At 54.9% G+C, this 23,109-nt stretch overlaps 2 protein-coding genes across 2 annotated transcripts; both read left to right on the top strand.

Moving 5' to 3' along the window:
* The first annotated feature begins 8,238 nt into the window (after nucleotides 1–8,238).
* On the top strand, nucleotides 8,239–11,373 carry TMED4 (transmembrane p24 trafficking protein 4). The gene is made up of 5 exons (XM_025923143.2): nucleotides 8,239–8,396; nucleotides 8,516–8,616; nucleotides 8,780–8,905; nucleotides 9,160–9,306; nucleotides 9,910–11,373. Exons 1-5 carry the CDS (start codon nucleotides 8,270–8,272, stop codon nucleotides 10,057–10,059), a joined length of 651 nt encoding a protein of 216 aa, XP_025778928.1. The 5' UTR covers nucleotides 8,239–8,269; the 3' UTR covers nucleotides 10,060–11,373.
* A 1,955-nt stretch (nucleotides 11,374–13,328) lies between these two features.
* On the top strand, nucleotides 13,329–21,134 carry DDX56 (DEAD-box helicase 56). The gene is made up of 14 exons (XM_086697179.1): nucleotides 13,329–13,475; nucleotides 13,564–13,725; nucleotides 14,177–14,337; nucleotides 14,490–14,660; nucleotides 14,778–14,868; nucleotides 15,388–15,632; nucleotides 15,939–16,058; nucleotides 16,546–16,659; nucleotides 16,736–16,830; nucleotides 17,889–17,962; nucleotides 18,095–18,184; nucleotides 18,324–18,429; nucleotides 20,416–20,492; nucleotides 20,802–21,134. The coding sequence occupies exons 1-14, from the start codon at nucleotides 13,416–13,418 to the stop codon at nucleotides 20,877–20,879; spliced, it is 1,644 nt and encodes a 547-aa protein (XP_086553305.1). The 5' UTR covers nucleotides 13,329–13,415; the 3' UTR covers nucleotides 20,880–21,134.
* Nucleotides 21,135–23,109: the final 1,975 nt, after the last annotated feature.

Consider the following 23,109-nt stretch of genomic DNA (forward strand, 5'->3'; position numbering starts at 1 on the left):
ATCGCTCCGTTAGCTTATAACCGAAAGTCTAGGTCTCCTAATCCCCTTCACCTACTGTGCCTGCTCCCCACCCCCCCCACACGGCTGGTAGCCAACAGCACCTTTCCTGTGCCTCGGTGATGTTGCACATCTTTTCAAGTGCCTGTTGGCTGGTTTTAGCTTTTATGTTTAGGTGGTTTATCCATTTTGAGTTAATTTTTGTGTTTGGTGTGTGTTAGGGGTCCAGCTTCTTATGAACTCAGGCTGTTCCAGCACCGGCTGTTGAAAAGAGGATTCTTTTCCGTTGAATAGACTTGGCACCCTTTTTGAAATAAGTTGACCATATAAGTTGGGTTTGTTTCTGGACTCTTCAGTTCTATTCCGTGGGTCTGTCTTTATGCCACGGCCACGTTGTTTTGATTACTGGAGCTTTGTAGTATTGGACTCCTTAAGTGTGAGTTCTCCAACTTTATTCCACTTTTTCAAGATTGTTTTGGCTATTTGGGACCCCTTCTAATTCCATATAAATTTAAGGATTTTCTACTTCTGCAAAAAAAAAAAAAAAAAAGAAAAAAAAAACTTGGAATTTTGATAGGGACTGTGCTGAATTGGTGGACCACTTTGGGTAGTACTGAGATCCTAACTCGATTAAGTCTTGCAGTCCATGGGCTCTTGCCATTTATTTGTGTTAATTTCCTTTAGCTATATTTTTAGTTTTCTTCTTAAAAGTTTTTGTTAAATGTTTGTTTATTTTTGAGAGAGAGAGAGAGCGTGAGCAGGGGAGGAACAGAGAGGAAGACAAAGAATCTGAAGAAGGCTCCAGGCTCCAAGCTGTCAGCACAGAGTGAACTCACTAACCCTGAGATCATGATCTGAGCTGAAGTTGGGGGGTTACCCGACTGAGCCACCCAGGTGCCCCTATTTTTAGTTTTCGTCTGCAAGCCTTTTTTACCTTGGTTATTTCTAGTGTGTGTGTTTTTGGATGCATTTGTAGGTGGACTTGCCATCTTAGCCCCCTTTCCTGGTTGTTCATTACTGGCATGTTGATTTTTGTGTACTGATACTGTGGCCTGCAGCTTCACTGAAATCATTATTAGCTCTGGTAACTTTCTCTTGGATTCTTTGGGATTTTTTTCATACATAGGATCATGTCATCTGTGAACATACGTTTTCTTCCTTTCCAGCTTGCATGCCTTATGTTTCTTGTCTGATTGATCTGGCCGGAACACCCAGTACAATCTTGAATAGCAGCAGTGAAAGTGGGAATCCTTGTCTTGTTCTTGGTCTTAGGGGGAGAGCTTTAAGTCTGTCGTCATTGAAAATGGTGTTTGCTATGGGATTTCTGCAGATGTCCTTTATCATGTTGAGGAAGTTCCTTTCTATTCCTAGTTCTGAGTGTTTTTGATAATGAAAGGGTGTTTGATTTTGTTAAATGCCTTTTCTGCATCAGTGGAGGCAATCATGTGTTTTTCTCTCTTTCATTTTATTACTGTGATTTATTACATTGGTTTTCTTATCTCACATGCATGGGATAAATCCTACTTAGTCGTGATGTATAATCCTCTTAATATGTTGGATTTGCTAGTATTTTGTTGAAGTGTTTTCATTTATATTCCTAAGTGAAGTCGGTCTAATTTTCTATTATTGTGGTATTTTCTCTGTTTCAGTGTAATGCTGGCCTCATGGAATGAGTTAGGAAGTGTTCCCTCCTCAGTTTGTTGGGAGAGTTTAAGTAGGATTGGTGATAATTCTCTAAATATTTGGTAGAATTCAGCAGTGAGGCCATCTGGTCCTGGGCTTCTTCTTAATCTTGTGTGTTTCTAGGAGTTTCCTCTAAATCACCTTACTTGGTGTGACGTTGTTCAGTATTCTCTCCTTTTTATTTCTGAAAAGTCCTTGGAAATGTCTCTGCTTCCTGTTTCTAATTTTAGTGACTGAGGTCTTCTTTCTTTTTCTTTGTCAGTCTAACTAAAGGTTTGTCAATTTTGTTGATCTTTTCAAAGAACCGGCTTTTGCTTGCATTGACTATTGTTTTTCTATTCTCTGTTTTATTTATCTCTATTTAAATTTTTATTCTTTTTGCTAGCTTTGGGTTTAGTGTTTTTTGTTTTTTTGTTTTTCCTTCTTTAGTTTCTCAGCGTTAGCTTAGGCTCTTGATTTGATGTCTTTGGTTTTAGTTTTTTTTAATATTTATTTATTTTTGAGGGGGGGGGCAGGGGATCTGAAGCAGGCCCTGTGCTGACAGCCAAGAGCTTGATGCACTCAAGAGCTGTGAGGTCATGACCTGAGCCAAAGTGGGACGCTTAACCGACTGAGCCACCCAGGCGCCCCGCTTTGGTTTTAATGTAGACATTTACAGCTATAAATTTTTCCTCTGTGCACTGCCTTCACTGCATCCTCTGGCCTCTGCTCAGTGTGCTTTCTTATAAAGTATACTTCTGGCAGTCGTTCAACAGGTGTTTATACCTGTCTGGCCCTAGGTTCTGGGCATAAGAGGTGAACTCAGGAGAAAGGCAGGAACTGTGTTGTCACAGAGTTGACATTCTAGGACAAACCAACAAGCTAGCGATTGACAGCAGCTTAAGTCCATCAAATGGATTGAGGGTGGTGGTAGCTGCAGTTTAGTTTTTAAATTCTATTGTATTATATAGGGGACGTACTCCTATGGTTCAGAAATGAGTAAGATATTAAAAGGTCCAGTTTGCAAAGTCTCTCTTGCACCCTGTCACCATCCACTTCAATGCCTGCTGACCTGCCAGATCCCATCCCTGCCAGGGGTAGCTCTGTATTTGTTGGATTTATCATCTTGGGGTAGACACCAGAGGTGGAGGGAATCCAGGGGCTCGGGGAGTGGCCATTCAGCAACCCGGAAAGTATTTCTATATTTTGACCTGTACATCCATACCAGTGTGTGTTGGCTGAATACTCGTGTTACTCTAAGTGACTACTAATGCTGGAATCTTCTATGGAGTCTTCCAGTGTTTTCCAGCCACTCCCTACTCTCTTTGGCACCTTGCTTTTCTAACTTAGGAATACATCACAGGTGTCTTTCTGTATCAGCTCATAGAGCACATCCTCGCTTTGCCAGTTGCAAAACTGTGAAGCGTGGTTTTGGTGGGGATGGTGCATTTCTGTTCCATGTGGCATTGGCCAGGGCAGCCGCCCTGGGACGGGAGTATCCCAACACGGCGTCCTCCCAGTGACTGGTGGCTGCTTGGGGTGCGCTGAGCCTCATGCCTCCTGGGTTCCCAGGGAGGGGAAGCAGGAGCCGCAAGTCCTCTGAGGAGGGCTCAGGCCCAGGGCCCACACAGCTTCCCTGCACTGCTGCACGCACTGAGTCTGCAGGACAAGCCACCGGCCAGTGGAGGTCCCTGTGGGCGGAGATGCACTCCACCTCTTCACAGGCAGAGCGGTGTGCAGACACGGGGGTGGGGGGTGGCGGGGAGGTTGGCACAGGTCACGGCAGATATGCTAGCACACGGGTCCCATGACGGCTTACACACCTTCTGTCATTGTGCATCTCTAGTTCTCTCCTTTCAGTAGTTTTCAAGTACAACCCCCCCCCCCCCCGCCCCACATTTCTATCTCCTCTTGACTTCGGTTGTTAGAAGGTAGACACCACTCGCTCCAGCTTCTGAACTTCCTTATTGTTTCCTCACACTGCCCTTGAACTCTTGAGTTTCCTGTGAACTGGAAGATAGGACAGAAGACCTGATTTAGATGAACCATTACTTACAACAACATTCTGATCCTTTGATCCATTGATGAGCCTGTGTTTGGCAGTGATCATTTGCTGCCTGGACAGGATGAAAATCTTAAAATAGGAATTAGATCAAGGTATTCTTCACTCAGAATCCCCTACAGGCTCTTGGTTCTTGTTTGCCAAAGTCCTTAAAGTGGCCTGACAGGCCCACCCGATTCTCCCACCTCCAGTTATGACCTCATTTTCTCATACCCCATCCCCCACACCTAATCCTCCTGCCACACTGGCCCCCTTAACCTTCTCACACCCCACACCGGCCTTGGGGCTCTTGCTCTTTCTTCAGGTATCCATGTGACCTGCCCTCTCTCCCATGGCGCCTTCTTGGTGATCCTTCTTTGTCCACTCCATTGTACCCCACCCTGCCTCTAACCAGACACCTTCTACGTTGGTCTCCTGTGGCTGTCATAACCAGTCACCACAAACATGGTGGTTTAAAACAACAGAAATTGGGGCGCCTGGATGGCACAGTGGGTTAAGCGTTCAATTTTTGATTTTGGCTCAGGTCCTGACCTCGCAGTTCATGGGTTCCAGCCCTGCATTGAGCTCTGTGCTGACAATGCAGGTCCTCCTTGGGATTCTCTCTCTCCCTCTCTCTTTGCCCCTCCCCTGCTCATGTTCTCTCTCTCTCTCTCTCTCTCTCTCAAAAAAACAAAAAACAAAAAATAAATGAATGAATGAATGAAGCAAACTGGAAACTTACTCTCACAATTCCAGAGAGCAGAAGTCCAAAATCAAGATGTCAGCTGAGTTGTGCTCCCTCCAGAGGCTCTAGGACAGATTTGCTTGTTTCTCCCTCAGTTTCTGGTGGCTTCAGCCATTCCTTGGCTTGTGGCCACACCCCTGCGGCGTCTGCCTTTGTGATCACACGTCTGCTTCCTTTTCTCTGTGTAGCTCTCTCTTTTTAAGTGTGCAGTTCAGTGACATAGTGTTGTCAAACCATTCTCCAAAACTTTTCATCTTGCAAATCAGAATCTGTCCATCAGACAACTCCCCATCCTCCCCTGCCCCCAGCCCCAGCACCCAGCATTCTTCTCTGTCTCTACTAATTTGACTACTTTAGATAGCCTCTTGTAAGTGGAATCATACAGCATCCATCTTTTGTGACAGGCTTACCTAACATAACGTCCTCAAGGTTCACCCATGTGGTAACATTGAAGAATTCCCTTCCTTTTTCAGGCTGAATGATATTTCATGGTGTGTATATACCATGTTTTCTCTCTCGTCTGCTTGTCCGTTGATGGACTTTTGGGTCGCCTCTACTCTTGGCCACTGTGAGCAGTGCTGCTGTGAGCCTGGGCGTGCCCAGTGCCTTTCCAAGATCCTGCCTTCATCACGTTTAGAGATCTACCCAGCAGGGGGATTGTTGGGTCATTGGGCAGTTCTGGTTTTAATTTCTTGAGGTACCTGCATATTATTTTCCATAGTGGTTGTACCATTCACAAAGCCACACAGAGCTCACAGGGGCTCTGATTTCTTCACATCCTCACCAACATTTGTTTTATAGCAGCCTTCCTGCGGGTATGCGGGTATCTCTGTATCTTTTATAAAGACACTTGTCATTGGACTTAGGGCCCACATGAATAAGCAGCAAGATCCTTAAGTACATTTGGAAAGACTCCCCAAGTAAGGTCACATTCATAGCTTCCAGGGATTCAAACACAGATGACATTCAGCCCCTGCATTCCTTAACAGCTTCCCTCCTTTATTTTTCCCCTTGACACTGACCTCCAGCTGACAAGCTATATGTTATTTATTGAAGGGCAATAATCAAAATAAATCCACAAGGACAACGATTTTTGTTTTCACCGTTGTGTCCCCAGGGCTTAGAATAGTGTGTCTCCAGGGGTGCCTGGGTGGCTCAGTGAGTGAAGCATCCAACTTCAGCTCAGGTCATGATCTCATGGTTCATGGGTTTGAGCCCCACATTGGGCTCTGTGCTGAAGCTCAGAGCCTGGAGTCTGCTTGGTATTCTGTGTCTCCCTCTCTGCCCTTCCCCAGCTCACACTGTCTCTCTCTCAAAAATAAACATAAAATTAAAAAAAAAAAAGGTAAGTGCGTCTGGCACAATTAGCTGCTCTTAGATATTGGTTGAGTGAGGGGGTAGCTAGTTTAGGTAAGTGTTGGAAGAAATTGCCACACCACCTTTGAGGAGAAGTTTTTGGGCCTGGGGATTTAGATTTAGATTACCTAACTTAGATTTTCTCCTGTGGGTAATGCTGTCTCTTTAAGATTACCCGTTACTTAGGACAAAGTTTAGGGTTTGTCTTTATGAAAAGAAAGCCCACAAGGGGTACCTGGGAGGCTCAATCCATTAAGTGTCTGACTCTTGATTTCAGCTCAGGTCACGATTTCACGGTTCAGTTCGTGAACTTGAGCTGCACGTTAGGCTCTGCGCTGACAGGGAGGAGTCTGCTTGGGATTCTCTCCCTCTCTCTGCTCCTCCCTTGTGTGAGCATGTGTGCGCTCTCTCAAAATAAACTTTAAAAAATGCACAAAATTATAAATGTAAATTCCATTTCTCAAAATCAGAAGCGAGGAACCCACTTAAGACTACCAGAACGGTGTTAAAAGGGCTTAGAGAAACTGGATGTCTTATGAGGCGATTTGAGTATCTTTCAAAAGGAGTAGTGATTGTCATGTATGCACACATTTAGTTTTACTGAAAATCCTCCCAGGTTCTGGATTTAATGGTTTACAGGATGTAGCAGTGACAGACGCATGTCAAATGACATGTGAAGATGCAACCAGCCAAACCCACGATGTCCAACGATGCAGGTGCTTTAGTACATAAATGGCACCATCATCATCAACAGCAGAGACGGGAGGGGAGTTGTTACATATTAAAAGAGATTATCATGAATGCACTGGGTTTACCTTGTTTGGATCCTGATTAAACAATCTCAAGTTTTCTGAGACAATGGGGAAACTTCTCATACGCCAAGTATTAGAGGGCATTAAAGAATTGTATTTAATTCTGTAAAGTCCTTGTCAGAGACACACCCTGAAGTACTGATGGGTGAAATAGATGTGATGTCTGGAAAAATATACTTAATATACTTTAGGGGGAAAGTGCAGGAAAAAATGAAACAAAGGCCAAAAATTGATTTTTGCTGAAGGCAGGTGATGAGTATATGAATGTTGCCTGTAATTTATATGTTTATGTGTGTTTGGAAAGTATAAAAAATGTAGCACCCTCTGCTGTGATTGCATGTCCAGTAATGGTGTGCTTTGGTTTCCGTCTTCCTCTGCCCCGCAGAAGGCGGTGTTACTAGATGTAAACACGCCTCATGGCCCTGCTCGTTCTGAGTTTTTCTCATTCTCTAGCCCAGATTCTTGCCAGTTTGCACCAGCTCGTTCAACGAAAGGACAAGGGAGAGCCGCAACAGCAGGCAGGGAGAGTCCTGTAACCCGAAGCCTGGCCCGAGATTTGACCGGAGGTCAGACTGCCCAACGTGGCCAGAGTGTGTTCACTGTCCGTTCCATTAGACAGAAGTGAGCCACATACTATATTTAAAAACCTGGAGGTTTCATGCCAAACCCAAATTTCCAGGTTCAGAAGAAGAGAGATTTAAAAACAGGCTTTGGGTCCTCCCCCACTAGAGCTGCCTGGGAGGCCCTGCCTTGCCGACCGCGTTCTTTAATCCCCAGGAGTGTTGCTGCCCAGCTCGGCAAGGACGGTATTGCAGGGTTTCTTTGTGTTTAGCAGGAAGGCGCTCAGCACAACCGCGCTAGGCCCCAGGTGTACCTCCCAGCGGCCCGACAGCCCGAATCCAGGTCACGCACGTCCCAAATCTTCACCTTGGGGACAGCGAGCAGTCCACAGGCTGAGAAAGCCACGGGGACTGCGGGTACAAAACGAGGCCGTCGCCACATCTCACCCCGCAGGCCCAGGGTCCAGTAAAATCTTGACTAAGGGACTCTTGTCGCCATCAGTCCCCGTACCGGTCAACGTGGTCTCTGTCCCCGCACCCGCTCAGCCAGTGTCTCCGACGCAAGGGTCGGGAAACGTCGGCACAACCGCGGGTCACGCCAGAGCCCCACTAGCTCCAGCCGCCCCACCCTTTCCCCCGCGCGGGACGGGGCCCCAGCTCCTTCCCCGGGGCCGGGCCCTCGGCCAGTGCTCGCGACGCCCCCCACGCAGGCGGGACCCGACGCCAGGCGAAGAGTCGGGGAGCGAGCAAATCAGCGCGCGAGCGCTCCGACCCCGGCTGCGCAGCGTCTCTTGGAAGTGGGGCGCAGGGGTGCGCGTGCGCACAGGAGGGCGCGCTAGGTAGATGTCAAGGAGAGCAACATCTCCGGGGAAGCGGGAAGGGGCCCCGGGCGTCCCCCGCATGCGCATTCTCCTCTTCGGCCGTGCTGCACGGCCTGGAAGACCCGCGGACCCGGACGGACGCAGGGCCGGCGTCACAGCGCATGCGCACTTTGCGTCTGGCCCCGCTGCGGCGCCGGGACTGGGGCGCAGGCGCGCGCATGCGCGGCGGGCCGAGGGCGTTCGTTGGCAGGTGTCGGGGCGGGTGGCGGCGGGCGATGGGACAACTGGCGCTGCTGCTGCTCGCGCTGTGCGCAGCTGGCGCCCGGGGCCTCTACTTCCACATCGGCGAGACCGAGAAGCGCTGCTTCATCGAGGAGATCCCCGACGAGACCATGGTCATCGGTCAGGCGGGGCGAGGGAGGACAGGGCCCAGCGTGTCCCCCAGACGCGGTCACGGCGCCCCGCGGAGCGTGGGAGTCGCGCGGAGCAGGCGGGTCGTGACGGCTCTGTCTGCTCCGCAGGGAACTACCGCACCCAGATGTGGGACAAGCAGAAGGAAGTCTTTCTGCCCTCGACCCCGGGCCTGGGCATGCACGTGGAGGTGAAGGATCCCGAAGGCAAGGTAGGGCCCCCTATGGCCGTGCTCAGGCTGGGGCAGGGGCGCTTTGCAGACTCCGTCGGGCTTCCTTCGCTAGAGCTGTCTGGGACGCGCGGAGCTCAGAGGACGTGAGCGTGCCCTGGGACAGGTGACAGTACAGGTAGGGGCTCTCTCTGTCCTGTTGCAGGTGGTGCTGTCCCGGCAGTATGGCTCGGAGGGCCGCTTCACCTTTACTTCTCACACTCCCGGTGACCACCAGATCTGCCTGCATTCCAACTCCACCAGGATGTCCCTCTTTGCTGGCGGCAGACTGGTAAGAGAATGTTCTCTTTGGCCACAGAATCTTGAGTTTGATTTTGTCAAGTTTTGAGTTCATGACCATTGTTGTTTGTGACACTTTGTGACACGGTCACAGGGAGACAGACGCAGCACTCCTATCCCACAGCCAGGGACCAGAGGAGGTTCTGTAGCCTGGAACAGAGTCGGAGGCCCCCTGGGCTCAGACACTGTAACCTCAGAGGGTTTCTGACCTTAGGACCCTGGGGCGCTCACCCCGTGTCTTTGTAGCGTGTGCACCTAGACATCCAGGGTGGGGAGCATGCCAACAACTACCCCGAGATTGCCGCCAAGGATAAACTGACAGAACTGCAGCTCCGAGCTCGACAGCTGCTTGATCAGGTGGAGCAGATCCAGAAGGAGCAGGATTACCAGAGGGTAAGCACGCGACTGTACTGGGACATGGCTACTGACCTTTGTATCCTCTGTGCCTACTGAAGTTTCTGCTTGGGGCCTCTCCTACTTGGGGGATCAGCTGACACGGGGGAGTATCGGTCTCCATAGCTGTCTTCAAGCTTTGTAGACCAAGCGAAGAGAGGACAGTCCCCAGTCTAGCAGTAGCTGTTGCCCACCCAGCAGGGATGCTTGCGGAGGGCAGCATGCCACCCTGGGGCCACTGCCAGTGGGATCAGGGGCGGTATTTCAACGTTTTTATTTTTATTTTTGGGACAGAGAGAGACAGAGCATGAACGGGGGAGGGGCAGAGAGAGAGGGAGACACAGAATCGGAAACAGGCTCCAGGCTCCAGGCTCCGAGCCATCAGCCCAGAGCCCGACACGGGGCTCGAACTCACGGACCGCGAGATCGTGACCTGGCTGAAGCCGGACGCTTAACCGACTGCGCCACCCAGACGCCCCTTCAGGGGCGGTATTTCAAAAGGCACTTGGTCCTGAAGTTCAATCCTGTGCAGGAGGGAGGAGCCTAACAATAGCCGGCGACGTTTCCCCTGTGCCTCTAACCCACCTCTGTTGTCTTGCGCAGTATCGTGAGGAGCGCTTCCGTCTTACCAGCGAGAGCACCAACCAGAGGGTCCTGTGGTGGTCAATTGCTCAGACGGTCATCCTCATCCTCACTGGAATCTGGCAGATGCGTCACCTCAAAAGCTTCTTTGAGGCCAAGAAGCTGGTGTAGTATCCTCTCCATCCGATCCTCCCGTCACATCAATTTTTGGTACTTTCCCCACCTGATAACTTCTCCACCTGGATTTTGAGGGAAAAAAAAATGAAAAAAGACCACAAGCCACATTGTTTCCATGGCAACAAAGCATTCGCGTCAGCCACTTGTGCACACTGGTTCTCAAGAACCCAGGACATTGGTCTGAGTTTCCAAAGGTCCATTTGGGGTCTGTTTGGAGTCGGAACTGACCCGGGACTTAGTCTTGGGTCTTTTATATCCAGGGATTCCCCCCCATCCTGGCACAAAAAGAGCAAGTGAAAAAGTGTCTGCTACCCCTTTAATTTCTCTCTATTTCTGCAGTAGGCAGCTGAAACGCCCAGCCAGGGGCGGCCCTGCCTCCCTATTCCCTTGTTAGTCCTGGGTTTGCTCAGTGGCTTTGTGAATGTAAATAAGGGGCAGAGGCCTCAGAGAATTGCAATGTTTTTCTATATATTAGAACTATTTTTTGATAAATTATATATATTTTACTTCCTAGTTGAAGTGTTCCTGCCTGTGTTTGACTAGGTGAAAACACCCATGCAGCTTCCCCTTCGCTGTTTCTCCAAACAGTTTTAAGGGCCGCAGCAGCTCACAGACATCATAGGTGCTCTCACTGCCTCCCCAGGCGGCTGGGCAGAGACTTCCCTGAGGCACCTGCGATTTCCATCACGCAGGGTCTCTGAGAGTGAGGCAGTCACAGAGCTAGCCCCGGCGGGGCCCTCCTACCCTCTTCTTTTCACTTTGATTTAAGCCATGGTAAATGTTTTTTCGCAGGAGCCACGTTTGGTTCTTCACACAGATTTTTCCAGTGAAATAAAATGTGTTGTAGTAGCTGTGTTTGAAATGAAGTAAGAGGTGGTGAGCAGAGGGGAGGCACGAAAGGAAGTGGAAGAAAGGCCCTTGGCCTTGCTGGCTCCCGTGCTGTCCCACAGTGGGCTTCAGTGTGGCCTCATTCTGCAGGGGTTTGGCCGGATGGGTGTCCATGGGTGTGGGACGGACAGGGCAGTTGCTCAGCCACTCACAGAGGTCGGCCACGCAGGCCCATCAGCAGGGAATCGCGCAAGCAGATGAACTACCTGTTTCTTGGCCCTTGGAATCTTTTACAGATCTTAGTACACTGTCCCCCTGTTGTAGTAAACTTGCCCATTCTTGGCTTTTTCTTTCATGGTTTTATTACATGCATTTGTTCATTTAACATTATTTGACCCACAGAACTAAATCTTTTTCTTTGCATCCCATACTATTCCACATGTGTTCATGTTTTTAATCATAAAAACACATGCAAGTTTGTTTTCTAGGCTTTGTCATTCAATATGTGTAAGCATATTTAAAATTAAGTGTTTCTCCTGTTTCTGATTCTGGATGGTTGTGTAACAGTCCAGTAAGTGAACTACTGTAACTGACTTCTCTAAAATTTCTTTGAATACTTAAAATTAGTTTTCAATTTTTAAAAAAATATTTACTTACTTTGGGGAGAGTGCCAGCAGGGGTGGAACAGGGAGAGGAACAGAGGATCCAAAGCGGGCTCTGTACTGATAGGCTGACAGCAGCGAGCCCAGTGTCGGGCTATAACTCACAAACTGGGAGATCATGTCCTGAGCCAAAGTCAGGTGCTCAACCAACTGAGCCCCCCAGGTGCTCCTAGTTTAAAATTTTCTTAGGTGAGAATTAACACAGGGAAAAAGAGGTGGCCCTGGAACTTGTTAGCCACGCGGACCTCTGGCTTGGGGCGCCTGGGGACTAAGGGCTGTGGCCGGGACTGTGGCTGTTCTGCTGGAGCCCGGGCTGAGGGAGGGCAGAAGACTACAGCTAAGAACCAGAGCAGGCTTCCAGTCTGTCCACTACAGACACAGTCAAGTGGATCTTGGTTATGCCAGTAGGTCTGTGAGTTCTGGGTTTCTTCTGTGAGGTTTTGAAAGGAAGGGGCATGGACCACTGATGGGGCAGGTCAATGAAAGATGATGGGCCAGCAAGTGGTGGCTGTGGAGAGGAGGATCTTCGTGCTGGTGTGTGACATTCACATACCTTGTGGTCTATGAAAGGTTTTTTGTTTTTTGGGTTTTTTTTTTAGAAAACAAGTTTGGCTAGATTCAGGGAAATCTGATTTATTCACAATACTACCCTGATTACATTCTGAAATTCTTCCTTTCTTAGTATGACATCCTTAACCACAAAAAAACGGTAGGGGGAGAGGCCTGGTCTCCAGCTCTGGGCAAAGGAAAATGAGGGTTGCTATTAACTAGGGAGATTATTTTGGGTTACCTGGGTGAGTCCAGCGGCATCACAAGGTTCATTGAAAGTGGAGGCAAAAGACAGCCATGAGACGTGAGGACTCAACCCTCCATTGCTGGCGCTGAGGATGAAGGAAGTGGACCCCAGGCAAGCAGGGCAAAGCAAATAATTATTTGAGTCTGCAGAAGCAAATGCAGTGTTGCCAAAGTTCTTTCAGCCTGGTGAGACCTCGTAAGAGTGAACTACAGAACCATAGGACAATAGTTGTGTTGTTTTATGCTGCTAAGTTTATGCTGATTTGTTACAGCAGCAGTAGGGAATACAGGTGGCCACCGAGAATCCTTATTTTTAACCACGTTGTGCAGGTAACTGATGGGTAGCCACATTCGGGAACTCCAGGCCGGCCGACCTTCCTCTCTCTCATGCTAGTCGTTTTTCCAGCCCTCATCCCAGTACGGCCTAGGTGCTGCAGCCTGTCTGTCCTGTGGAGTGCCTCGGGGCCCTGAGCCCTTGTGCTGGTGCATGCAGGGTCACCTGTTTTCTCTGCAAGCCGCCACCCCCTGCTCGGTTCCCACTGCAGCCTGGACTCCACGGACGCCGCAGGTGCCGAGAAGGTGGCCTCAAGCGCGGCGGCCCGGGGGCAGGCGAGGCGCACACACCGCGACCCGGGGGCGGGTTCGGGGGGCCCCCTCCCCGGCGGCGGGTGCACACAGGCAGGCCCCGACGCTAAGTCTCCCGGTGGAGGCAGTGCGGGCGGGACTCCTAGGGCGAGGCTGACAGAGGCAGCGCTAACTGAACGTGGACCCACAGGCAACGACTGCGGACAGGAGGCGGGTCCGGGCCCTTGGTGGGCGGGCGGAGGCGGGCACAGAGAAAACCCCACCAGCGTCCACGCAGCCCCGCCTCCGTCGCCGGAACACCGGCCCGGCCGGGCCTGAAGATGAGGCTCCGCCTGCGACCCCGGACCCTGGGCACAGCCGCAGCCGCACAGCCCAGCCGGAACGCCGGAAGCCCAGGCCGCAGCACTTCCGGGGGGTGTGGCCCATGCGCAGTCGCGCTCTGACTGCGGTGCGTTTGCGCTGGCGTCGCAGAGAGGCGGCATGGCGGACCCAGAGGTGCTGGGCTTCGAGCACATGGGTCTGGACCCCCGGCTCCTGCAGGTACCAGGGAGGGCTGAGGAGCCGGGCCGACGGGGCGGGGGCGGCCACAGCGCCGCGCGCCTCCTGAGCCGCGCCTCGTGTCTCCTAGGCCGTGGCCGACCTGGGCTGGTCGCGCCCCACGCTGATCCAGGAGAAGGCCATCCCGCTGGCCCTGGAGGGGAAGGACCTCCTGGCTCGGGCGCGCACGGGCTCGGGGAAGACGGCCGCTTACGCCATTCCGATGTTGCAGCTGCTGCTCCACAGGAAGGCGGTGGGTCGGGGCGGGAGCCCGGAGGGCGGGAGGGGCGAGCCTGGTGCTGGTCCGCGCACTGGGCTGCAACCGAGGTTGCCTGGCCCCGGCCCAGGAGCTGCCAGCGTTGTTCTTTGCGTAGAGATTGCATCACACTCCCTTCTCTGTGCCATGGAGAGCGGGTACCTTTCCCGGTTCTGCTTAACTCACGTGAACCTCTAGCGTTTAAGTAACTTTGTAACCGCAAAGTAAGTTGCCGTTCGTGAGGGTCGACGCCTGCGGAAAGAGCATTCCGTTCTGAGAAGAATACAAGTGAGCGAGGGCTTGATGAGGACACAGCCAGGTGGTTATGGGGAAACTCCCACGGTTGGGTCAGATTGCCCGGAAGAGACGGAGGAAAGGAAAGCAAAGCGTCCGATGGCTCTGCGGCCGCGGGCTGACCCGCTGAAGTCCGACGTTTGTGCTCTTGCAGACTGGCCCCGCGGTAGAGCAGGCTGTGAGAGGGCTCGTGCTGGTGCCCACCAAGGAGCTGGCGCGGCAGGCCCGGTCCATGGTTCAGCAGCTGGCCGCCTACTGCGCTCGGGACATCCGGGTGGCGGATGTCTCCGCTGCTGAAGACTCAGCCTCTCAGAGGTAGGTGAGAGCAGCAGGGCCGTGGAGGAATGAAGGGCATCGGCCTGGGGGGGGCTAAGGGGGGGGGGTTATGCAGTCATGAGGAGGAGCAGGCAGGGGTGAGGCCCCAGCTGCGCTCTTCTCCCCCATACTGAGGTGTTGCCTGCCTGCAGAGCTGTGCTGATGGAGAAGCCCGATATAGTAGTGGGGACCCCGTCTCGAATCTTAAACCACTTGCAGCAAGACAGCTTGACCCTGCGAGACTCCCTGGAGCTGCTGGTGGTGGACGAGGCTGACCTTCTTTTCTCCTTTGGTTTTGAGGAGGAACTCAAGAGTCTGCTCTGGTAAGGAGGATGCGTGGGGTGGGAACAGGCTCCAGGGCCTGGAGCAGGGGGCTGGAGCTTCACCTGCTACACTTGGTGGCTCGGAGCTGGAGTCTGACAGGTTCTGCTTTGTTCCAGTCACTTGCCCCGGATTTATCAGGCTTTTCTGATGTCAGCTACTTTCAACGAGGACGTGCAGGCCCTCAAGGAGCTGGTATTGCATAACCCGGTAAGGGCCCTGCAGTACCAGCTGGAGCCGCTGATGTGAAACTCTCTTCTCGAAGGAGCTCTTTGGTATCTCGGGTGGGACGGTTGTTAGGGCGTGAGCCTCTCTGGTTCTGAGGCGCTAGAGGTCGGCGGTTGTTAACACGCTGTCTGCTACAGACAACCACACGTATGTCCACTGGGGTGGTTCAGGGTATGAGCAGGGACCCCCAAGGGTCAGAAAGACTGCTTTGAGCAGCATGGCCGAAGCTCTCACCTTACGTGAGCTGGACTCTTCTGAAAGGTCACTGCCGTAGGGCTTTCCTCCTGAGGGCCATTCCTCATGTTGTGTTTCTCTGTCACGTGCCTCTAGCGCATCGTAGTCTTGTGTCCTCCACCCATACGACGGTTAGGGTGCGTTGAATTGTCATGGCGCCCAGATGAAGGGGACACAGGGTGCCCTGGCTCACACTTTTGTGCCCTGGTTGGCCAGCAGCTTGCAGTAGCTGACCTGACCGCGGGCCGCGGGGCCGTCTTCCCGTAGGTTACTCTCAAGCTGCAGGAATCCCAGCTGCCAGGGCCAGACCAGTTAAAGCAGTTTCAGGTGGTCTGTGAGACCGAGGAGGACAAGTTCCTGCTGCTGTACGCCCTGCTCAAGCTCTCGCTGATCCCGGGCAAGTCCCTGCTGTTTGTCAACACGCTGGAGAGGAGTTACAGGCTGCGCCTGTTCCTGGAGCAGTTTGGCATCCCCGCCTGCGTGCTCAACGGGGAGCTGCCACTGCGCTCCAGGTGGGCCACGCCACCCCCCAGCTGAGATGCGCCCGAGGGGGTTGGTGGGGGTGGGCGTGGCTGGCGTTCTCTCTTAAGCACAAAGTAGAGGCCTGGCTGTGGGCCTGACTGATCTTCGCTGACTTTCCCTGTTACAACTCCTGCCGTCGCTTTGTCTTCAGCTGAGGCTGTTGAGGCACGATGGTTGAGCAGGAACAGAGTTGGAGAGGAGGAAAGTGTCAGGGTGGTGGTTACGATGATGTCAGGGTGGGAGGGGGACTCCAGCTGCCTCCTGGACCCGACGCTTCCTCTGCCCTCGGGCCACAGGTGCCACATCATCTCACAGTTCAACCAAGGCTTCTACGACTGTGTCATAGCGACTGACACCGAAGTTCTGGGAGCCCCGGTTAAGGGCAAGCGTCGAGGCAAGGGCCCCAAGGGAGACAGGTGAGTGCTGGTCTCTCTTCCCAGCCCCTGCAGGGAGTCTGGTGTTCAGGCCTGCGGGTCCACAGAAGAGGGGTGAAGGGTGTACCTGCACGCGCCCCAGGGCAGCGGTAAGGGCTAAACTTGGCTTGTTGGTGGGCCGTCCTGTGCTGGGTGTGCGTCTGTGATGGGTGAGGAGCAGGTTCCCCAAGGGAACGTGAGTCTGACAGACTCCAGGTGTGGCTTTCGGATCGCTTTGTGATGCAGTGAGTTTGCCCCCCGCCCCCCCCCACCCCCCCCCCGCGCTGAGGTCAGGGTGAAAGGTTTGGCCGCCGCCACTACCCCAGGTCCTGAAACAGTACCAATTCTAGGGTTTTAAACCCATTAGGGTTTTATGGTTTCTTATCAGGCTTTATTGAGAGACGTTGTGAATTAAAAGGCTTGAGAGGCTGGAGATCGCGGGTCTGGAGGGAAGAGGAGGTCAGTCTGACACTGGGATGTCTCCCCACAGGGCTTCTGATCCGGAGGCCGGCGTGGCCCGGGGCATAGACTTCCACCACGTGTGCGCTGTGCTCAACTTTGATCTGCCCCCTACCCCTGAAGCCTACATTCATCGGGCTGGCAGGTAGGAGAGCTGGGGCGTGGCGGGCAGGCAGTGGGCCTCAGGCTGGAGATTGATGCCGGGCCACGTGTCCTTGCAGAACGGCGCGAGCCAACAACCCAGGCATGGTTTTGACCTTCGTGCTGCCCGCTGAGCAGTCGCACCTGGACACGATCGAGGAGCTTCTCTGTGGAGGTGAGAGCCCAGCCCTCCTCTCCAGCCACACCTCAGACGCAGTGGTGGGGATGGCAGCGGGGACACCAGCGTGGGCAGTAGCACCCCTGCTCGGCCCTGCTCTGCTCGGCCCTGCCCTGCCCCTCCCTCCTGCTCCACCTTCTCACACTCAGGGTGGCAGGCGGCATCCCCCACAAATGATTAAGCCGAGGTCCAGAGCTGTCGGGCAGGTGGTCAGAGTCACGTTTATTGTCTGATTCAAGGGGCAGAAGGGCCAAGGGAGGGGAGGGGGTTTGGAGAAAAGGGAGGGGGCTGGTGGTGTCCTAGGAGAGGACTTTGGGAGAGGAGGCTACGCGGGGTGTCCTTCCCTGACCCCCAGGTAGCCCAGCAGCCGTGGTCTGGGCTCCTCTGTGTCTTCAAGGTTACGTTGCAGCAGCGTAGCTGGCATCTTTCCAGGCCGAGGGGCGGGCCGTGCAAGGGGCGTGGCTGGGGCTGCCCTCCAGCCAGGAGGTTCTGGAAGGAGGTCCGGACAGGGCTTCTGTGTAGTCTCATTGCTGCCTGTGTTGGGGGTGCGGGAAAGACACCATTCACCACGTGGCATTAAGCCTGTGGGCTCGTGCAGAAGATGGGCTGGGGCACCGCTTGGCAGGCGTGCGAGGGGTGCTTTGTGCCCTGGCTTCTTCAGCTGGGACGCTGGTTTGTCACGGATGCTGAGCGTCCCAGCGTGGCCATTCCTGCTCAGAACGGGGCGTGGCTGCAGGTGGTGGTGTTCTGTGCTGCCCTTTGCCGTACTTTTGCTGCTCTTATGGCGAGAGTGGGCAGGTTGCGAGGCTGAGGATGTGTCTGGCACCCAGGGGATGATGGGTTGCCCCAGCCACAGTGTCCTGGAGCAGCTGTCGTGGGCCATCCACAAGACTCCGGTTTCTCGGTGCACATGAACGTCACAGGGAAGCAGTGGGCTGGGCTCTGGGCTGCTTCGCCCCAGGGAGGGGTTACAAGGGGCTCTGAGCAGGTGACCCCCCAGTAGACCCACCCTGAACCTTCAGCCCAGGGGACCCTTTGTGCTGTTCTCTCCACAGAGAATGAGGCCCCTGTCCTGCTTCCCTACCAGTTCCGCATGGTGGAGATTGAGGCCTTCCGGTATCGCTGCAGGGTAAGTGGAACATGGGGTGGGGGGAGGGGGGTCCATTCTTCAGGGACCTGGGTCAGACCCCTGCTATTGAACGCCGGGCACGAGGGAGGATTGGGCAGCCTCGCCGTCCTGACCTCTGGTGTGCACACCCAGGACGCCATGCGCTCAGTGACAAAACAGGCCATCCGAGAGGCAAGGTTGAAGGAGATCAAGGAGGAACTTCTGCATTCAGAGAGGCTCAAGGTGAGGGCCAGTGATGGGGGGGACTCGGCCTCTGTGGGGGACACATGTGGCTCTGAGCAGGGAGCACGTGGGGCGCAGCTGCTCACAGGAGGGCCTCAGAAGGAAGAGCGAGCCTGCTGTTCGCCCGTGTCCCCTGCAGACATACTTCGAAGACAACCCCCGGGACCTCCAGCTGCTGCGGCACGATCTGCCTTTGCACCCTGCTGTGGTGAAGCCCCACCTGGGCCATGTCCCTGACTACCTAGGTGAGCGCATACCCCTGTGTGGGCGGGGACAGGGACCCCACGCTGCAGGTACTGGCAGAGGCCGCACCCAGGCCCAGCAGCACCATCCCAGCCGCTGGTTATGCAGCAGGGCCAGTGTGGCAGGGGGTCATGGCAGGCGGTGAAGCAGGGGTGGGGGATTGGGGAACAGGCCTGTCTGAGCCTCATGGGGACCAGAGATGCCCAGGTTACCGTCATGTCAGGAATGGACCATGAGTTCGGCTTCTGGGGTACAGTCAAGGCCAAAATTCAAGCAGGTGGTCCAGGTGTCTAGTTTTCTTTGTGCAGCCGTAATCCTGGTAACGGTGTCCGGTGTGTGGTGTCTCTGGTAACAAGCATGTGTGTTTTTGTGCTGAACTTGCTGAAGACGGGTTAAGGGGGAAGGGCCAGTAAGAGTTGGCCCTCTCAAGCCCGTGGGTGTGCAGGAGAGGCTTGGGCCAGCAGCACAGAAGGATTCAGAACACGGGAAGGTGCCACAGAGACTGGTGGAGCGGGTTCCCCAGGACTGACCTGGAGGGACTGGTGGGGGCCAGGTTCTCTAAAGACTGGAGGGACTGGTGGGGGCCAAATTCCCCAGGACTGATCTGGAGGGATTGGTGGGGGCTGAGTTCCCCAGGACTGACCTTCAGGGATTGGTGGGGGCCGGGTTCCCCAAGGACCGACCTGGAGAGATTGGTGGGAGCCAGGTTCCCCAAGGACTGAACTGGAAGGACCGAATTCCCCAGGCCTGATCTGGAGGGACTGGTGGGGGCCAGGTTCTCCAAAGACTGGAGGGACTGGTGGGGGCCGAATTCCCCAGGACTGATCTGGAGGGATTGGTGGGGGCCAAGTTCCCCAGGACTGACCTTCAGGGATTGGTGGGGGCCGGGTTCCCCAAGGACTGACGAGGCATTCGTGGGGGCCGGGTTCCCCAAGGACTGACCTGGAGGGATTGGTGGGGGCCAAGTTCCCCAAGGACTGACCTGGAGGGACTGGTGGCGGCCGGGTTCCCCAAAGACCTGGAGGGATTGGTGGAGGCTGGGTTCCCAAGGACTGACCTGGAGGGACTGGTGGGTGCTGGGTTCCCCAAAGACCTGGAGGGACTGGTGGGGGCCGGGCTCCCCAAGGACTGACTTGGAGAGATTGGTGGGGCCCGGGTTCCCAAGGACTGAACTGGAGGGATTGGTGGGGGCCAGGTTCCCCAGGACTGACCCGGAGGGATTGGTGGGGGCCAGGTTCCCCAAGGACTGACCTGGAGAGATTGGTGTGGTAGGGTTTCCCAGGACTGACCTGGAGGGATTGGTGGGGGCCGGGTTCCCCAGGACTGACCTGGAGGGACTGGTGGGGGCCAGGTCCCCAAGGACTGACCTGGAGAGACAGGGAGAAGGGGGTGAGGGAACCCTGTCCTGCATCCCACAGGAGCAAAGTCTTTGGTAAGAGTGTGTGGCGGGGAGCCTAGGGGGCCAGGTGAGGTGGGAGAGGTCGGCAGTGGGATGTGGAGGCCTGTGGGGATTGGGTGGGTGCCCTGCCAAGGTCAGGTGGTGGTGAGGTCAGAGGCCAAGGATTACAGCAGGTGGCAGCAGTGACTATGTGGCCTGGTGGGTGTAGAAAGGATGTGGGGGAAGTGCTCTGCTTGGGTATGAATTTGTAATAACAGACCACATGTGAAGAAGTTACACGTGGGCTTTTTTTCTGTTTCAGAAGTATCTTTTTTTGCCTTAAAAATGCATGTGATTTTATCTTTCTGCCACGTTCTTAACACAGCAAACAAACACCGTCGGGGAGGGACTTAACCTGTGTCTTTGCAATCTTGCCCCAGAACACAGCCACCCTCGCAGCCCTGGGCACGTGGCGGGAGGCAGCGGGGGCTCCTGGGCCCCTTGGACATAGGGGCAGATTGGAGCCAGCCCGCCGGTCACCAGGGGAGTGGGTGGGCAGGTGGGCTACGTGCAGGGGTGGTGGCAGCCATGGGGTCTATGTGTCTTTTAGTCCCTCCTGCTCTGCGTGGTCTCGTCCGCCCTCCCAAGAAGCGGAAGAAGCTGGCCTCTAAGAAGGCCAAGGTCAAGGTAAGTTTTCTGGGTCCTTGGTGATGCTGCAGGGCTCTCCTACCTCGTTCCGTTGTCCTAGGGGTGTGCATGTCCCTTGCCCTTGGGAGGTGGGGGAAGGGCCCTGAGAACTCGGCCCATGCTCTTGGGCTGCAGGTTAGTCGTGGGGGCAGACACTCCCTGGGCTGCTTGCCAGCGGCTTCAAGAACACATGAGGGTCTGCTCTGCCCCCGATGCCCGCCCTGTCTAGCGGGGACCACGCCTCCCATCTCTCCCAGTCTGTCTCCGCTGAACCCAATTTCCTGGCTAACCTGTGACTTTGCCCCGCAGAAGGCACGGACCCGGAACCCACTGCGCAGCTTCAGGCACAGAGAGGAGAGACGTAGGCCCACCGCTGTGCCTCCCTGAGGCTGTGCGTGCAGCCTCTGGTCTTGGGGATGCCTTCTGGGGCTGAGCAGGGAGCGGAGGCCAGCTTCCCGCCCTGGATGGTCTGGATGGTGGGGCAGGCAGCGCCGTGGTGGTGCTGGTTCCTGGTGCCACCAGGCTGGCACTTTGTTCCTCGACAGAATAAGGATTCTGGTTGGCCTGGCCTGTGCTTCCTCTCTGTGTGAAGGTATGCTCATCCCTGGAAACCTTGGGAATTAAACCGAATCCAGGAGGCGGCGCCTGGCTCTCTGCCTGCTGCGTGTGGTACCTGCCGGGCCAGCAGAGGTCAGCCGTGCGGCGCTGTGACCCACCTCGCCTGGGTCTCTGGCCCAACCACTGCCGCGCCCAGGACTTGGGATGACCTTGCTCCCCTGGAGCACCACAAGGAGGCGGGCCTTCCCAGCCGTGAGCCCCACACCTCCCCCTCCAAGCCTGGGTGCGTCGTAAATGCCTCCCGGAGGCAGGGAGCCCAGGGAGTCGTCACAGGGTGTGTGCATGTGCAGCGTTCCAGGCTCTCCACCCAGCCAGAAGGCCCCAGAAGGAGCAGATCCCAGCGTCTGCTGCTGTCCAAAGGCAGGGGTCTCCCTCGTGCCGTGTCCTGGTGTGACTGTCACCTGCTGTGGGCCTTGTGAGGCCGGGCTGGTTGGGAGAGAACATAGGGCAGCGAGGAAGCTGTGTCTTTGCTTCCTGTGAGGGTGTGGTGGCGCTTGGGGTTGCTGGGGCTTGACCTTTCCTGCTGCTGTTGCATTTGAGGGTTTCTGAGGTGTGCTGGTGGGGCTCTGTGAGCGAGCGCGGGGGGCCACTGGGGTTCCAACAGGCCTGAAGCTTCTTTATGAGGCGGGGAGGAGCCGAGGCCTGGCCCTGAGCACAGGAGGGCCCTGGGTGTTCTGGGCTGCCTACGAGGGCACAGCAGCCTTCTCCCCAAGGTTCCCTGTCCTTTTGACCCTACCACCTCCACATGCTCCTGGCCAGTGAGCTTGCAGCCTGGATCCAGGTGCAGGAGGGTTTGGGTCCAAGGGGACTGCCCTGGGCCTGGTCCCCACTTGGAGACAGAGCTGAGGCTGTACACCTGTTGTCTTCAACAAGCTCTGGAGAAGGCCGGTCCCCATTCTCGGGTGGGAAGCAGGGTTCAGAAGTTCCCGGCGCACTGAGCTCACGGGGCAAGTGAGGGCTGGTGGATGGGATGTGGGCCCTGTGCTGGCCCAGCGGCCACCCCAGTGGAGGAGCAGCTGGCCTGGCCAGCACTCTGACCACCATGGGGCAGGTGCCGTCTGAGGCACGTGGGAGCTGGGCTGTGCTGACGCACCCCTCCCTGAGCTAGAATGTCAGCCAGCTGGGGCAGTGGAGAGAGTGGGGCATCCCTGCACCCTGACGCCACAGAGGGTCATCTAGTCCCCACCCCACCCTGGGGATAGGCCTTGCTGTGTCCATTTACTTAATTTACATGTGGGGAAACTTAATTTACATTCTGGGGCTAGACTTGTCCATCCAATGTGTGTCCAAACCAGAGCCGGACAGGCCCTAGGGATGTGGGCGTGTGGGCGGACACCCTGGACCTAGAAGGGGTGGGGTGGGGTTGGGTGAGCCTGCAATAAGCCTGAAGCATAAGGCTCACAGCCGAAAGGTCGGCAGAGTGCAGGGACCATGTCACCCCAAGCCGGCAGAGTCACACCCACACGGACGCCTGAGTGGGTGCTTCTGGGAGGTGGGAATCCGCTCTTCACTGCACCCGAGCCGCAAACCACACACTTGCTGGGACCTGCCAGGTGCAGGGGTGGGGTGGGGGGCTGGGCAGCGTGCTGACTGAGACAGACCTGACTGGAAACAGCCTGTGGGATCCTGACGCATCTGAGGGCGAAAAGAAAACAAAGTGGTGTCTTCCAAATAGGGAAAGGCTGAGGAAGTAATTTATTTCTGAGATAAGAGTCCTGTGCTAAGTGCTGAGAAGCTGGAGGGAGGAACAGGTGGCTTTGGAGCAGAGGAGCATCCGGATCAGATAGCCGAGGGGCCGTGGAGATAAAGGACGGAAGAACACTGTGCTCCTAGAAACCTCTGGACCCAGAGTGTTTCCAGCTAACTGATACCCATCTGCCGCGGGCCAGTGACTCAGGGGAACGCGTTCCAGGCACTTTGGTCCCTAGGGGCAGGGTCCCTGAGAGGTAGGGGCAGTCCAGTGGGGTACGTGCAGGGAGGCACCCTTGCCAAATGCTGG

Source organism: Puma concolor, chromosome A2 (assembly GCF_028749965.1).
Source record: "Puma concolor isolate L17-30 chromosome A2, mPumCon1.1.hap2, whole genome shotgun sequence".
NCBI classification, from domain to species: Eukaryota; Metazoa; Chordata; class Mammalia; order Carnivora; family Felidae; genus Puma; species Puma concolor.

What these genes read in the sequence shown, in the direction of transcription:
- TMED4 (XM_025923143.2), top strand. Translation starts at nt 8,270, where the DNA reads ATGGGACAACTGGCGCTGCTGCTGCTCGCGCTGTGCGCAGCTGGCGCC. An exon ending in CGACGAGACCATGGTCATCG is followed by an intron (nt 8,397 to 8,515) that starts GTCAGGCGGGGC and finishes TCTGCTCCGCAG; the next exon opens with GGAACTACCGCACCCAGATG. An exon ending in TCTTTGCTGGCGGCAGACTG is followed by an intron (nt 8,906 to 9,159) that starts GTAAGAGAATGT and finishes GTGTCTTTGTAG; the next exon opens with CGTGTGCACCTAGACATCCA.
- DDX56 (XM_086697179.1), top strand. Translation starts at nt 13,416, where the DNA reads ATGGCGGACCCAGAGGTGCTGGGCTTCGAGCACATGGGTCTGGACCCC. An exon ending in GAGCTGCCACTGCGCTCCAG is followed by an intron (nt 15,633 to 15,938) that starts GTGGGCCACGCC and finishes CTCGGGCCACAG; the next exon opens with GTGCCACATCATCTCACAGT. An exon ending in CGAGGAGCTTCTCTGTGGAG is followed by an intron (nt 16,831 to 17,888) that starts GTGAGAGCCCAG and finishes TTCTCTCCACAG; the next exon opens with AGAATGAGGCCCCTGTCCTG.